The sequence below is a fragment of the Lolium rigidum genome, chromosome 2, assembly GCF_022539505.1.
Source record: "Lolium rigidum isolate FL_2022 chromosome 2, APGP_CSIRO_Lrig_0.1, whole genome shotgun sequence".
Classification (NCBI taxonomy): domain Eukaryota; kingdom Viridiplantae; phylum Streptophyta; class Magnoliopsida; order Poales; family Poaceae; genus Lolium; species Lolium rigidum.
Window position 1 is genome coordinate 137,191,094 of NC_061509.1, and position 16,224 is coordinate 137,207,317.

General features: G+C 45.0%; 1 protein-coding gene across 1 annotated transcript; it reads left to right on the forward strand.

The window, feature by feature from the left end:
- Positions 1-2,892: 2,892 nt before the first annotated feature.
- On the forward strand, positions 2,893-3,783 carry LOC124690151 (E3 ubiquitin-protein ligase EL5-like). Its single transcript, XM_047223578.1, has one exon. The coding sequence runs from the start codon at positions 2,893-2,895 to the stop codon at positions 3,781-3,783; it is 891 nt and encodes a 296-aa protein (XP_047079534.1).
- Positions 3,784-16,224: the final 12,441 nt, after the last annotated feature.

Genomic DNA, 16,224 nt, shown 5'->3' on the forward strand with positions numbered 1-16,224 from the left:
ATGGGAGTTCCTCTGGGAGGGATTTGTTGCTCGGTGACTTTGAGAGAAGGATGTTGAGGTCGCCCGCTTGTCGATCGGAATCTACGACTTCCATGATAAGTTGCCTGGCTATGAGGAAGAGTTGTCCGGGCTTCAACAGTCGGTCACATGGTCCTCTCACCTCCAAGAGGAGAAGGACGAGTGGGCCATAGAGCTTGACCAACTCCGGCGCCATGCGGAAGGTATCTTTTCTTTTGATTCTTGGACATACCTCACTGGGTAGTGAGTCTATCACCAACTTTGTTTTTCTATCAATGTACTAGAGACAGTAGCAAAGGCTATGATCAAGGAGATGTACGCCATGTCGTGGCAAGATTCTGTTTCTTAGATGAACTCCCCGCGTCAACTTGACACTTCCATGGAGGAAGGTCCTGAGGCTGACCATGTGGATGTCAACCTCGTCGCGTCTTTCTCCAAGTCTAGTCCTACTAGCTAGAGGAAGACATATCCTGTTATCCTGCGGCCGATGTTGAGGGTAATCGAAGACATCGTTGCCACTAACTTCTCCTTGGCGTAGCAAGGAGTATCACCTTCGACATCTTCATCAATACCACCACCGTCATCACCATCTCCTAGATCAACACTGCCCCTCGCAGATTGTGAATATCGGAACCATAGACCATCTTTTTGATGGTCTCCTCTTCCATGCTTCCACGACCTCGGCCTTAAGTCTTCGAGCATCCATGGCATCCTCCCTTCCCTCCGTGCTTGTCGATGCATCCCTATCATAGGCATAGGACGGAGTATGAAGTAGCATACCATTCCACATAAGCAATTGTAGGCATGCATAAAGGAGAGGATTCACCTTTGCATGATGTGTCGGTGTTGACGCACATGATGTGGCGAAGACCGAAGGTCAGACTGCAATATCTCCCCCACTTGAAAAAGAGTCGTCATCGACGATAACTCTTCATTAATGTGCACCATTATACATAGTTATATGAGATTTTTTTGGTAAAGTTATATTTTTAGATTGTGATGTAATAATTATGCCACTGATCATGCCCATTTTTCAAACGTTGTGAGTAGTTCCCCATGTTCGTGAAAGCATAGGATAACTTAGCTATGATTTCTCTATAATTTGCTCTGAATATTTGGTCAAGTTTTATATTTTTTTGTGGATCTATGGTGGTAATGTATGAACATCGTATACACATTACCTCACTTTTACGGTCTCATCGGACTGCACCTTAGAGTGAGGAAGAGAGGAGGGATAGTTCGATATGAAAAAAGCGCTTCCCGATTCTTAGACTTGCAATAGGGGGTATTTATCGGGACCCTAAAACGTAAAACGATGATTAGACTTTTTTCACAATAAATTATATAATTTCTCACTTTAGTGGCATTAGGATCAATCACTAGAGGTGTGGTGTTTTCTCATATGTATGGTTGCACCATTATAGGCTCCATCCATTAGGAATAAAACTTGACAAAATATTCACCATGTTTGTCCAGAAATTTATGTTCTTAATAATCCAGGTCGCCTAGGGAAACGTTTGGCTCGCATAAGTGCACACCAAGTTTGTCCTTTTGCTGTGTAGAGGATCAGACTTTTTCTGAAAAGAGTTTGTTACTTTGTTACGTGCATTTTACATTTCTTGTGTGTTACTTCTGAAGTATTTATACACCATAATACCAAAAACCTCTATATCTTTTATTGTTTACTATTCTCAAACTAGGTAATCAATTCCTCATCTCCTTGTGGGTTCAACACTCATTATTTATCAAAAGATACAATAATTAATTTCTTACACTTGTGGGTTATCATAGCCGCTCGTACAACATGTCTCGGTGGCTTCATACAATCAAATATGGGTATTTATTGTGAAGCCCTCTACGCCATCATAGCAATAGAGCGTCGCTGAAACACAACTCGGTGCAAATGAGCCTTATCTCCATCACCATTCCGGTTGGGGTTTGATTCATGTAATTTTATCGTACATGAACATCGAAGATCTATGTAACGAGACACAATAACAAAAAATTGATAAATAAACCCACCGAGCTAAACTGCGATAAAATAGTTTCAGATTCCTAACACCCAAACCTCCTTCGGAGTATTTCTTTTCGGATTTTGGCTTTGCTTTCTATTTATATCAGAATAGGAGTGCATGTTAGGTAGATTACAACAGAGCAAATCAGATCATATTGGCAACTAATACCGTATCAGTCTACTGATTGTTAGCCAACTAATCAGGATCCTAAACGTACAACGTTTATCAAACTTGTCCAAAAAAAAAACAGCAGGAACCTATCAGTAGGTTCTCATGTACAGACATTGAGTGAGAGCGAAGTGAGCTGCATACAGGCACAGCCCAAGTTGGTACTATTCTGATCTTATGCAACGCCTGACCAGGGTCCATGGGAAGCATCTGATCTTTGATTATTTTTTGGGGTATAATTGATACTAGCTCATGCCGTATCGTGCGAATTCCTTCCCACAGATAGTGTGTGCTGGTTTCACACGTTACACAATCTTAAAGAATCACAACATATCATATATTATAGAAAGATACCCGCGAAAACAATATTAAAGATGATATACATCTGCATGCATGCAGTGGTTTCAACAAATATGTTACAGTAGAAATAATGCCGGGGAGCTGCTATGTGCTATGCATCATTGCCTCATAAGAGTCACGTGTGACAATCGCATCGGCAGCAGCATCTTCCACGTCAACATCAATCACAGCTCTCCTCACTCGAACACGAACGCCTAATCCGTATGCATATATATACGGCGTTGAGCGCCTCTTGAGCTCGCATCTCGCAGTGTCACTCACCCAGTAGCCAGTACCGCAGAGAACTAACAACAGATTCCACCCAAAAGACACCACCTACCAGGTCGCAGCCATGTACTCCTCCTCGGGCTGGGCGGTCGCGCCGGCAGTCTCCACACCCGCCGCGCCGACTATGTCGCACGGCGCCACACTCTTGTCGGTCATGTTCCTGCTGTTCCTGACCTTCGCTCTCGTGATCTTCTTCCTCAAGTACTACTTCTTCAATACAACCTTCCGCCAAGAGCCGAGCGGTGGCGCGGTGGCGGGTCGACACAAGGGCGTCGACCCTGAGCTGCTGCGGTCGCTGCCAATCACGGTGTACCACGCGGCGGCGCCGAAGGGCTCCACCGCGGAGGACGTCAGGGTAGAGTGCGCGGTGTGCTTGTCCGAGCTCGAGGACGGGGAGGAGGCGCGGTTCTTGCCCCGGTGCGGCCACGGGTTCCACGCCCAGTGCGTCGACACCTGGCTGGCATCCCACTCCACCTGCCCGCTCTGCCGTGTCACCGTCGCCAAGCCCGACGCGTCGCTCACGGCGCCGACGAGTCTCCCTCCCGTAGCGCCCGAGCCGGCGAACTATGCTGCGAACCTGCCGGCGAGTGTGCTGCTCGGCGTTTCAGACCAGGCCACGCTCACCGCGGCGAGTGTGCTGCTCGGGGTTTCAGACCAGGCCACGCTCGCCGCTGTGACCGTGACCTCTGACGGAGGCTGCACGACAGCCTCCGCCCTTGCCACTGAAGCAGTGCTGGTGATCGACATTCCGGATTCGAGGACGCCGGCGACACCGCGCGACGAGACCAAGACGCCAAGCTCGCCGAGGCGCAGGTCGCTTAAGAGGCTCTGGAGCTTTGGGCAAGGGCCGTCGGGGCCGACTCCATCCTGTTGCTGGGGAACAGGCAGCGGATCACCAGGCGCTGAGCAAGTTATTAACATCGCCTGCTCAACCCCGAGAGCGCAGCTAGTGTAGAACCGAAATTGCCAGCTCAGTACATATATAGTCATTACGGGAAAACGCATCTTTGCCTAATTTGGCAACTCCAGTGACGGAGGACCCCAAGCTACAATGTCTGCCATGTCTAAATTTTGTCGCCAGTGACTTTACCTCGTCATTTTAGTTCTACAAATTAGGATTTAGCGATGTGTGGTGTACTCAACCAAAAAAAAAAAAAAACTACTGTAATACAATGCAAAACTCTTCACTTGAGTCTTCATAATTTGATTGGTGGATTCAGAGCATCTCCAGTCGCGTCCCCCAAACCGTCCCCCAAAGGGATTTGGAGCGCGCCGGACAAAAAAAGCGTTCCAGCCGCGTCCCCCAAAGCCCTTTTTTGTCCAGCGCGCCCCGATACGGTGTCCGGCGTCCCGAGCCCGTCCCCGTCCCACAGGGGACGCACCGGGCACGCCGGACACAACGAAATGAGAGGCGAGGAGGCGCGGGGCCGACCCATCAGCGGCTCGGACGCTCAACCGCCACATACGTAGCGACGGTGCAGTTGACAGGAAGCGGAACCGTCGCATTGGCAAGCGCGTCGACGACGCGCCAACCCCGCCGGAATGGAGCGCTGACTCCTCGGAAGAGCAACCGCTGCTCTCTTCGACTTCTGCGCCGCCGTTCATCCGCGCTCAATAAGACCCGTACGTACGCCGTCATTCATCCAAGCTTCCATCCGACACCTCCAGCGACGATGAGCTACATCTCCCAGCTCCCGTCCGACACCTCCAGCGAGGGAAAGCCTGCTGGCTGGCGCCATTGGTGGGACAAAGCCAGGACGCCGAGCAGCGGCGACGATTCCCCGCCGCCAGTTGACAGCAAGGAGGAATGGCTGGGCTGGGAGGAGGAGGAAGAAGAGAGCGAGGCCGCGGCGGCGGCGGTGGCCCGTGCGAAGGCGAAGGCGGCCAAGGCGAAGGCTTCCAAGGCCAAGGCCAAGGCGCAGCCGACGAGCACCGGCGACGACGACGCGTCGAGCGCCGACACCGCCTCTTCGGAAGAGGTGACGAGCAGGAAGCGCCACCGCGATGACGACGACGAGGCGGGGCCATCAGCGAAGAAGAAGAAGTAGATAGTTTATATGTATTTAATTATATTTTTTCGAAGTTTTATATATAATTTGTTTATGTTCAACCGATTTGAATATTATTAAATAGTTTCTTTCTAGCCAAAAAAAATACTTTTAATATTTGGGGGCGGCGTTTGGGGGACGCGGCTGGGGAGCGACGTCCCCCAAACGCGGCACGAACAAAACACGTCCCCCAAACGCTCAATCCGGCGCGGTTTGGGGGAAGGTTTGGAGGACGCGGCTGGAGATGCTCTCAGAGAACTATTTACAGAGATGTCTAGCAACCAAGACATAAGAACTTTACTTTGCCATACCAAAATTTTAGTATGTCAACTACCGTTGGCAACAAATTAACGTTTGATGCTCTTCGATAGATGTATGTTAGAGATCGAGGAGATAACCAATAAGAGCATGGTTAATAACGCAGCCGGCTGCCGGCTGTAAGCTCCAGCTCATCTAGCGCCTTCGTCTAGCTCTATGAAATATTTAAACGAGACTGCTATTCAATGCTTCAATGCACATGCAAGAATGCATGGAAGAGAAAGCCGGCCAAAACGCTCACGAGCAAGCTACAAGCGGGCTCTAATTTCTTGGTTGTTGTGTGTAGAACAGCTGTAGATGTAGCGCCGGCTTTCCTCTTTTTCCTCCTTTCACTTTCCTCTATCTAGGATTTTACCGATGTGGAATACTTTATAGCCAGCTGGCTAGAATCTATTATACTTGTTCTAATCGATCTAGCGTTCTGTCTCCCTCGCCCCTCGCTAGGGCGGTCTCCAGAAATTGAGGGCCCCTGTGCGAAAGGCAAAGGCCCTAAATTTTGAGGAAAAAACTAAAACACACATTCACTTAATTATGAACTTCGATATCTGATCTGTCTTCCAATATTTAGAAATATATCAAACATTAATTTTATTGAAAGATATCAATAAATTGACCTCATTTTCAAGCATCATACTTCTATTATTTTTTGATATGAAATAATCTTCAATCGAACCCTCATTATTATTCATGCCTTAAAAAGGGAAATAATAATAATAATAATAATAATAATAATAACAATAATAATAAATTCAAACACCTACATGAACCTTAGACTTGTCAATGTAACTAGATAAAATAATAGAAGAACTCAAGAGAATTAATTGACCAAACTTTGACCAGCCTCTGGATCGGTAGTTCGGGCGCCATGGCGAAACTTCTACCAATGGATGAATTTGGAGGTGAGAGAGAGCGGCGCTAGGGCCTAGGGTGATGACCGCTAGCTGCGCTGGTGGTCGGTGTTATTTCGATTAGGGCGAGGTGCGCGAGTGGATTAGTTAGATCGATGGTCGTTTGGGATTGCCGAGATGTTCTCGCCTTTTTAGAGAATCTCCAATGAAAATTGAGGCGTACTCGATGATCAATCATGTTTGGTCACTTAAAACCTCAACGAAGGTGAATTTTTACCTCATGGTACTATTCCCTATAATTCCACACTTGCAAACATGCATATTATAACTAGCAACTGATGGGTTCGTTGCATGAAAAACAAACAAATTCTACCGTGAACATGAACAAAAACCAAGATCCAATCTAGGAAGAAGTAAGATCTAATCTACCAAGATCGAAGCAACGAGATGTATGAGAGACTTACCCTCGTCCAAAGCCTTATGAGATCAGATCTCGTTGTTGATGTAGTCGATCATCCCGGTGCTGCAATCCGGCAGCACTTCCGTACTCGGTCGTGCTACGATGTCGATGACGTCCTTCCTCTCCCCGTTCCATCGAGCAGCGGAGGTGGTAGATCCCCTCGGAATCCCAGCAGCACGACCGCGTAGTGGTGGAGGTGGAGGAGAAATTCCTGCAGGGCTTCGTCAAGCCTGCGCAGGAAGAAGGGGAAGGGAGAGAGGGGCGGCTAGGGCTTGGGGGATGATGTGCTGCGCCCCAGCCCTCCCCTCCCTCTTATATAGGCGTGGGGGGGCTGCCTTGGCCCCTCCTCCAAGCCCTTGGGTCGGCCAAAACAAGGGGGGCAACTCCCCCCCCCCCCTCCAAGTTAAGTCCCTATTTTCAAGGGATTTGATCTTATCCATTTGATCCAGCCGCATGGGCCTTGGGGGGCTGGTGTGCCTAGCCCATGTGGGCCTATGTGACCCCCTCCGGTCCATGTTGGTCGTCCGGGATAGGTGGGCCCCACTATGGTACCCTCCAGAACCTTCTAGAACCTCCGGTACAATACCGAAAAATCCTGAACTTTTCCGGTAACCCTGAAAATGACTTCCCATATATGAATCTTATTCTCCGGACTATTCCGGACCTCCTTGCGATGTCTTGGATCCCATCCAAGACTCCGAACAACATTCGGTCTCCATCTCATATTCCGAATCTACTATACGACATCGAACCTTAAGCGCGTCACCCTACGGTTCGTGAACTATGCAGACATGATCGATACTCCTCTCTGATCAATAACCAATAGCGGGACCTGGAGATCCATAATGGCTCCCACACATTCATCGTTAACTTAGTGATCGATTGAACCATTAACATACGATACCGATTCCCTTTGTCACGCGATACTTTACTTGTTCGATGTTCGATCATCGGTATCTCCATACCTAGTTCAACCTCGTTACCGACAAGTACTCTTTACTCGTTATCATGGTATGTCATCTCTTGTGACCTTGTCACATGCTTGCAAGCTAATTAGATGTCATTCCACCGAGAGGGTCCAGAGTATATCTATCCATCATCGGGATGGACAAATCCCACTCTTGATCCATATGCCTCAACTCATACTTTCGGAATACTTAATCCCATCTTTATAACCATCCATTTACGAAGTGGCGTTTGATGTAATCAAAGTACCCTTCCGGTATAAGTGATTTACACGATCTCATGGTCGAAGGACTAGGTAACTATGTATCGAAAGCTTATAGCAAGTTGAACTTAATGACTTAATCTCATGCTATGCTTACTATGGGTGTGTCCATCACATCATTCACCTAATGATATGATCTTGTTATTAATAACATCTGATGTTCATGATCAGGAAACCATGATCATCTATTAATCGACAAGCTAGTTAAATGAGAGGCTTACTAGGGACTCTGGTTGTTTACACAACACACATGTATTAATGTTTCCGGTCAATACAATTATAGCATGGAGTGTAAACATATATCATGAACACTAAGATATAACAATAACAAATTTATTATTGCCTCTCGGACATATCTCCAACAGTCTCCCACTTGCACTAGAGTCAATAATCTAGTTTACATTTGTAAAGATATAACACCTTGGCCTTCTGGTGCTTATCATGTTTTGCCCACGGGAGAGGTTTCAGTCAACGAATCTAACACACTCAGAAACGTATGTATTCTGCAATTCATTTGCGTCTTCACGCATCACTCATTTTCTAAATGAGTCGGCATTAAGCGTATATGTTCGGTCTTCTGGTGGAACTTTAATTCCGCGGTCTGAAATATGTCACTAATATTGTCACACACAATATAGCTTCAAAGTTCTGACACTATCGGAACTACGACAAGTTCTCAAAGAACTTCTCGACTTAAACATCCTCGATCATTGTCAAAACAATGACGTACTCTGCCTTCGTTTGTAGAATCCGTCACAATATTTAGAACTCATCTAAATCTAGCATAGACTTCTTCTAGCTCATTGTGCTACCTTTTAAACAACACTTAGCCTAATTTAGATTGAAATTTTATTTTTATCTGTGACCAAACTAATATCGGTGCAACACCTTACAACGATTTATTTGTCATTACCCCATATAAAACTATACATATATCCTTGGTTCTTCAAAAGCACTCAGGGATATTCTTACTATTGTCCAATGATCATTACATGAATCATTCTGGTATATGCTCATAACATTTTAGAGCACATGACATCTGATTTTATACATATTATTCGTGATCTAAAATCACTCATGTGTTTTTACTCATCGAGTGTCAAATACACTCAAGTCTTGTTAAACCTTCACATGGAAAAGAACACCTTCTTAATATTTTTATATTGAACTACTTCAATATACATTCTATGTACTTTAACTTAAACTTATTATGTGTTTCAATCTATATTCATAGATCTTGACACTAAATATGTTTCAGTCCATATCCTTTCATTGAAGCTAATTCTCAATGAAACCTTTTAATCACATCAAGTATATAATTACATAATTTATAATCAATAATATGTCATCCACATATAATATTATAACTATGTCTCAGCGCTCCCACTTAATTTTTTGCAAATGCAAGCATCTTAATCGTTTATGATGAAATAAAAAACTCTTTGACTATTTCATCCGGTGAAGATTCCAACTCCGCGATACTCACTTCATCCAATTAAAGTTTGTATACTTATCTAGTATTCCATGGACTAGCAAAACTCTTTGGTTTGTATCTAGTATACATCCTTCATACACACTTCTGGTAAGAAATGTATTTCTGCCATCCTACTATCATATCTCATAAAAGAAATATGTAGCGATTACTAGAATAATCCACATAGACTATAAGCATCGCTATGGAATATCTAATCTTATCGTAGTCAACTCTTTGAACTTTGTCGTAAACAACCTTTCGACAATCGAGCTTCTTCAAGGATATCCCATCCAAGTCCATCAATTTTATAGATCCATTTACTTTAAAAAAAGTATTCACCTATCTTGGATTTCATGACGCATAGTCATTTTAACGGAGTCGGGGCCCATCATAACTTCTTTGTATTTAGTTGGTTTATCATTGTTCAAAATCAATCATTTGTCCACAAATCATTTATTTGATCACAAAGTAAACCACATCTACAAGGTTCAATAGGTACTTTGATCTCTGATACGTCCCAAACGTATCTATAATTTCTTTTGTTCCATGCTACTTTTATGATGATACTCACATGTTTTATACACACTATATGTCATTATTATGCGTTTTCTGGAACTAACCTATTGACGAGATGCCGAAGGGCCGATTCTTGTTTTCTGCTGTTTTTGGTTTCAGAAATCCTAGTAAGGAAATATTCTCGGAATCGGACAAAATCAACGCCCAGCATCTTAGAATTCCACGAAGCTTCCAGAACACCCGAGAGCCACCAGAGGAGGGCCATAGGGCCACCAGACGCCAGGGCGGCGCGGCCCAAGGGGGGGCGCCCCCCTATTGTGTGGCGCCCCCGTCAGCCTTCCGACTTCGCCTCTTCGCCTATTTAAAGGTCCCTGACCTAAATCTTCGATACGGAAAAGCCACGGTACGAGAAACCTTCCAGAGCCGCCGCCATCGCGAAGCCAAGATCTGGGGGACAGGAGCCTCTGTTCCGGCACGCCGCCGGGACGGGGAAGTGCCCCCGGAAGGTATCTCCTTCGACACCACCGCCATCTCCATCAACGCTGCTGTCTCCCATGAGGAGGGAGTAGTTCTCCATCGAGGCTAAGGGCTGTACCGGTAGCAATGTGGTTAATCTCTGTCCTATGTACTTCAATACAATGATCTCATGAGCAGCCTTACATGATTGAGATTCATATGAGCTTTGTATCACTATTCATCTATGTGTTACTCTGGTGATGTTATTAAAGTAGTCTATTCCTCCTCCATGGTGTAATGGTGACAGTGTGTGCATCATGTAGTACTTGGCGTAGTTTATGATTGTGATCTCTTGTAGATTATGAAGTTAACTATTACTATGATAATATTGATGTAATTTATTCCTCCTTCATAGTGTGATGGTGACAGTGTGCATGCTATGTTAGTACTTGGTGTAATTGCAATGATCTATCATGCACTCTAAGGTTATTTAAATATGAACATTGAATGTTGTGGAGCTTGTTAACTCCGGCATTGAGGTGCTCTTGTAGCCCTACACAATTAGTGGTGTTCATCATCCAACAAGAGAGTGTAGAGTGGTTTTATTATTTGACCAATGTTGAGAGTGTCCACTAGTGAAAGTATGATCCCTAGGCCTTGTTTCTAAGCATCGAAACTCCGTTTATTTACTGTTTTGTTGCATGTTTACTCGCTGCCATATTTTATTCAGATTGTTATTACCACTCATATTCATCCATATCATTTGCATCTCACTATCTCTTCGCCGAACTAGTGCACCTATACATCTGACAAGTGTATTAGGTGTGTTGGGGACACAAGAGACTTCTTGTATCGTGATTGCAGGGGTTGCTTGAGAGGGATATCTTTGACCTCTTCCTCCCCGAGTTCGATAAACCTTGGGTGATCCACTTAAGGGAAACTTGCTGTTGTTCTACAAACCTCTCGCTCTTGGAGGCCCAACACTGTCTACAAGAATAGAAGCACCCGTAGACATCAAGCACTTTTCTGGCGCCGTTGCCGGGGAGGTAAGGTAAAAGGTATTCACATCCTCCGACTACTAAGCTATTTCCTAGTCTTGTTGCCGGTGTGTGAGTGCTCGAAGCTATTTCCTTTAGATCCTGCAATTGCATCTTTTTGTTTCTTGTTAAACACTAGTAAGGCATAATGGAAAACATCTGTGAGCTTTTTGTACTATTTCCTGAGTCAAGACATGAATGGTTTAATGCGAAAATTAAAAAACCTATGGAACCTTATTTGCATGCTGGTAGTAATATTAGTATGAACGCTTTGAACACCATTGTTGATAATGATATAGAAAGTTCTAAGCTTGGGGAAGCTGGTTTTGATGAGCATGATATTTTTAGTCCCCCAAGCATTGAGGAGAAAATTTTCTTTGATGATACTTTGCCTCCTATTTATGATGATTATAATGATAGTGGTCTTCTAGTGCCGCCTACTATGGAGGATAAACTTAATTATGATTACAATATGCCTCCTATATTTGATGATGAGAATAATAAGGATAGTTACTTTGTTGAATTTGCTCCCACTACAATTAATAAGAATGATTATGCTTATGTGGAGAGTAATGATACTTTTATGCATGTGAATAAGAATGCTTTATGTGATACTTATATTGTTGAGTTTGTTCATGATGCCACTGAAAGTTATTATGAGAGAGGGAAATATGGTTATATGCATCTTAATAATATTAAGTTTCCCCTCTTTATGTTGAGAATCTTGAAGTTGCACTTGTGTTGCCTTTTCATGCTTGTTGCATTATGCTTCATGAATTTGTTTATTTACAAGATTCCTTTTCATAGAAAGTGGGTTAGACTTAAAAGTGTTTCATACTTGCTTTTTGATGCTCTCTTTTGCTTCAACTCTTATTTCTTGCGAGTGCATCATTAAAATTACTGAGCCCATCTTAATGGCTATAAAGAAAGCACTTCTTGGGAGATAACCCATGTCTTTATTTTGCTACTGTTTTGTTGTGTCTTGGAAGTTGTTACTACTGTAGCAACCTCTCCTTATCTTTATTTTATTGCATTGTTGTGCCAAGTAAAGTCTTTGATAGTAAAGTCAATACTAGATTTGGATTGCTGCGCAGGAACAGATTTCTTGCTGTCACGAATTTGAGCAGTAGTCTCTGTAGAAAATTTATAAAAATCTGCCAATTTACGTGCGTGTTCCTCAGATATGTACGCAACTTTCATTCAATTTGGCCATTTTCATCTGAGCAAGTTTGGTGCCTCTTAAAAATTCTTCTTTACGGACTGTTCTGTTTTGATAGATTCTGCCTTTTATTTCGCATTGCCTGTTTTGCTATGTTGGATGGATTTCTTTGTTCCATTAACGTCCAGTAGCTTTGTGCAATGTCCAGAAGTGTTAAGAATGATTGTGTCACCTCTGAACATGTGAATTTTCGATTATGCACTAACCCTCTAATGAGTTTGTTTTGAGTTTGGTGTGGAGGAAGTTTTCAAGGGTCAAGAGAGGAGGATGAGACAATATGATCAAGAAGAGTGAAAAGTCTAAGCTTGGGGATGCCCCCATGGTTCATCCCTGCATATTTCAAGAAGACTCAAGCATCTAAGCTTGGGGATGCCCAAGGCATCCCCTTCTTCATCGACAACTTATCGGGTCACCTCTAGTGAAACTATATTTTTATTCCGTCACATCTTATGTGCTTTACTTGGAGCGTCTGTGTGCTTTTATTTTTGTTTTGTTATTTTTATTCTCTGAATAAATTCATGCTTGTGTGGGAGAGAGACACGCTCCGCTGTTGCATAGGAACACATATGTTCTTAGCTTTATCCTTAATGTTCATGGTGAAGGTTGAAACTGCTTCGTTAATTGTTATATGGTTGGAAACAGAAAATGCTGCATGTGGTAATTGGTATAATGCCTTGAATAATTTGATACTTGGCAATTGTTGTGCTCATATAGATCATGTTTAAGCTCTTGCATCATGTTCCTTGTACCCATTAATGAAGAACTACATAGAGCTTGTTAAAATTTGGTTTGCATGATTGGTCTCTAGAGTCTAGATATTTTCTGGTTAAGGTGTTTGAACAACAAGGAAGACGATGTAAAGTCTTATAATGCTTACAATATGTTCATATGTGTGTCTTGCTGCACCGTTTTATACTTGAGTTTGCTTCAAACAACCTTGCTAGCCTAGCCTTGTATTGAGAGGAATTATTCTCGTGCATCCAAATCCTTGAGCCAAAAACTATGCCATTTGTGTCCACCATACCTACCTACTACATGGTATTTTTCTGCCATTCCAAGCAAATACTTCATGTGCTACCTTTAAACAATTCAAAACTTTATTACTCCTTATTTGTGTCAATGTTTTATAGCTCATGAGGAAGTATGTGGTGTTTTATCTTTCAATCTTGTTGGGCAGCTTTCACCAATGGACTAGTGGCTTCATCCGCTTATCCAATAATTTTGCAAAAAGAGTTGGCAATGGGGTGCCCAGCCCCAATTAATTAACTTGCATTAATAATTCTCTTCACATGCTTTGCCCTGATCTATCAGTAAGCAACTTAATTTTGCAAATAGACACTCCTTCATGGTATGTGAGTGTTGGAAGGCACCCGAGGATTCGGTTAGCCATGGCTTGTGTAAGCAAAAGGTTGGGAGGAGTGTCAACCATAAATAAAACTAAAATACATGTGTGTTATCACCAGATTTTGGCCAAATCAGGAGGTGGGCCGTAAGGGAGATGGGCTTGGAAGATTACATGTGGAAGATCTCTGAAGCGGCCTTGCACGAAGGATTTGGGCTAGATTGCCCGTGTATCTTTAATTATAGTAGATTGCATCGTAGATTGAAAGTTAGAGTTTGTCTCGTGCACGGTGGGGGTTATTCCCACGGTAGAAAGTCCTTTGGACTATAAATATGTATCTAGGGTTTATGGAATAAACAACAACCAACGTTCAACACAAACAAATCTCGGCGCATCGCCAACTCCTTCGTCTCGAGGGTTTCTCCGGTAAGCACCATGCTGCCTAGATCACATCTTGCGATCTAGGCAGCACAAGCCTATCTTGTTGTTCATGCGTTGCTCGTGCTGAAGCCTTTTTGATGGCGAGCAACGTAGTTATCTTAGATGTATTAGGGTTAGCATTGTTCTTCGTATCATATGCTGTCGTAGTGCAACCCTCATGCATCTAGCCGCCCTTACACCTATCTCAGGTGTAGGGGCGGCACCCCGCTTGATCATAATTTAGTAGATCTGATCCGTTACGGTTGCTCCTTGTTCTGCAAGGATTAGTTTAATATCTGCAATAGTTAGGCCCTACAAAGGGTTGGAGGATCCAACGGCGTGTAGGGTGACGTTTGCTAGCCCTAGAAAGGATGTTCCGGGGATCAACCTCGTGTTGGTTTTTAGGCCCTGTCTAGGATCGGCTTACGGTCACCGTGCGCGAACGCGAGGCCCAATCGTGAGTAGGATGATCCGATTATGCGGTGAAAACCCTAAATCGTCGTAGATCTTATTAGCTTTATCTTGATCAAGCAGGACCACCATATATTCGAACACCTTGGACGAATCATGGGTGGATCGGCTCTTTGAGCCGATTCACAGGATAACCTGAGAGCCGATCGAGGCTCGTATTTAATGTTTACGTGTATGCCATGCAGAAACTAAGCGAGGCATCATCCAACACCTTCCCGACCAGGTATAGGTCAGGTGGCACGCCCTTGCGATAGCATCGGACGTGTGACCAGGAGGCTTTGCGGGCCGTCGCTCTGAGGGACTGGGGCCAGCCGCAGCCCTAGTTGTTCCCGGCTCTACTGTGTTGCCCGTCTCTGCCCGCCAGTGGGTTTCTGACGTCAACACATTCTGGCACGCCCGGTGGGACAACCTTCGACATCCACCACATCGCCATCTACATCCGAGATGGCGGAAAGCACTCCGGTCAAGTACGAGGATCTGCCTGATGAGCTCAAGAAGAAACATGACGAGATCAAGGCAACCCTCGAAGCCGAACTCATCGGCTCGTTCCACCGAACCCGCTCCCATGGCGTCAGGTGGAAGGGGTTCACACCTGAAGGCGCACTCGATGGAGTGGACCTGTCCGCCCCGTCAGAAGAACGCACGAGGTCGCTGCGTCAGGAGATCAACTACATGGTGGCTCATTCGCTGCACCGCCACTCTGAGAGCCTGGTGAACACTTTGGAGCGTGTCGCTCTGCGCGTGGTCCAGGAAATCATGAGCCACCGGTATTCTCCGTCGGGACCAGCTCGGGGACTTTCAAAGGAGAGATGCCACTCCAGTCCCATCCTCCGCTGCCGTTCGCATGGGCAGCACCGGAACTGCCGAACTCATCGGCATACGTCGTCTACAAGATTGGTAGTGATCCTAGTGACTACCAATTCCTACCTGAGGCACCCAAGGAGATCCCGCACGGATACGCGTGCGCATACGTACCGGATCGCAATACCCGGGCACTCTCGAACCCAGGTTGCGACAGCAGGGGCCTCTGGAACAGCAGGAGGAACGTCGGGAGCCGATCTTGAGAAGCAAACGTGGCTAGCTAAGTACGCCACTCCGACAAACCTCCAAAGCCCAGCTCCTGCAGTTGGCTTAGAACCGGAAAAGCAAGCATGGCTGGTTAAGTATGCCACCCCGGCGAATCTTCAGGGTTCGACACCTTCAGCCATCACCGCGGATCAGATTTGTACAATTCTAAAAGAGCAGTTCGGCATGATGCCGAAAAGGAAGACGTTCGGCTACACCAAGCCGTACCCCAACGACTACGAACTGATCCCGCTACCACCCAAATATCGGCTCCCGGACTTCACAAAGTTTAGTGGATCGGATGGTTCCAGCTCCATCGAGCATGTGAGCCGATATTTGGCACAGCTGGGCACGATCTCAGCATCAGACGAGTTGCGTGTGAGGTTCTTCGCACGATCCCTCACGGGATCAGCTTTCGGGTGGTACACTTCGCTGCCACCGAACTCCATCCGGACTTGGAAGCAGTTGGAAGAGCGAGTTCCATGAGCGGTATC

Coding starts and splice junctions, on each gene's coding strand:
- LOC124690151 (XM_047223578.1), top strand. CDS start 2,893: ATGTACTCCTCCTCGGGCTGGGCGGTCGCGCCGGCAGTCTCCACACCC.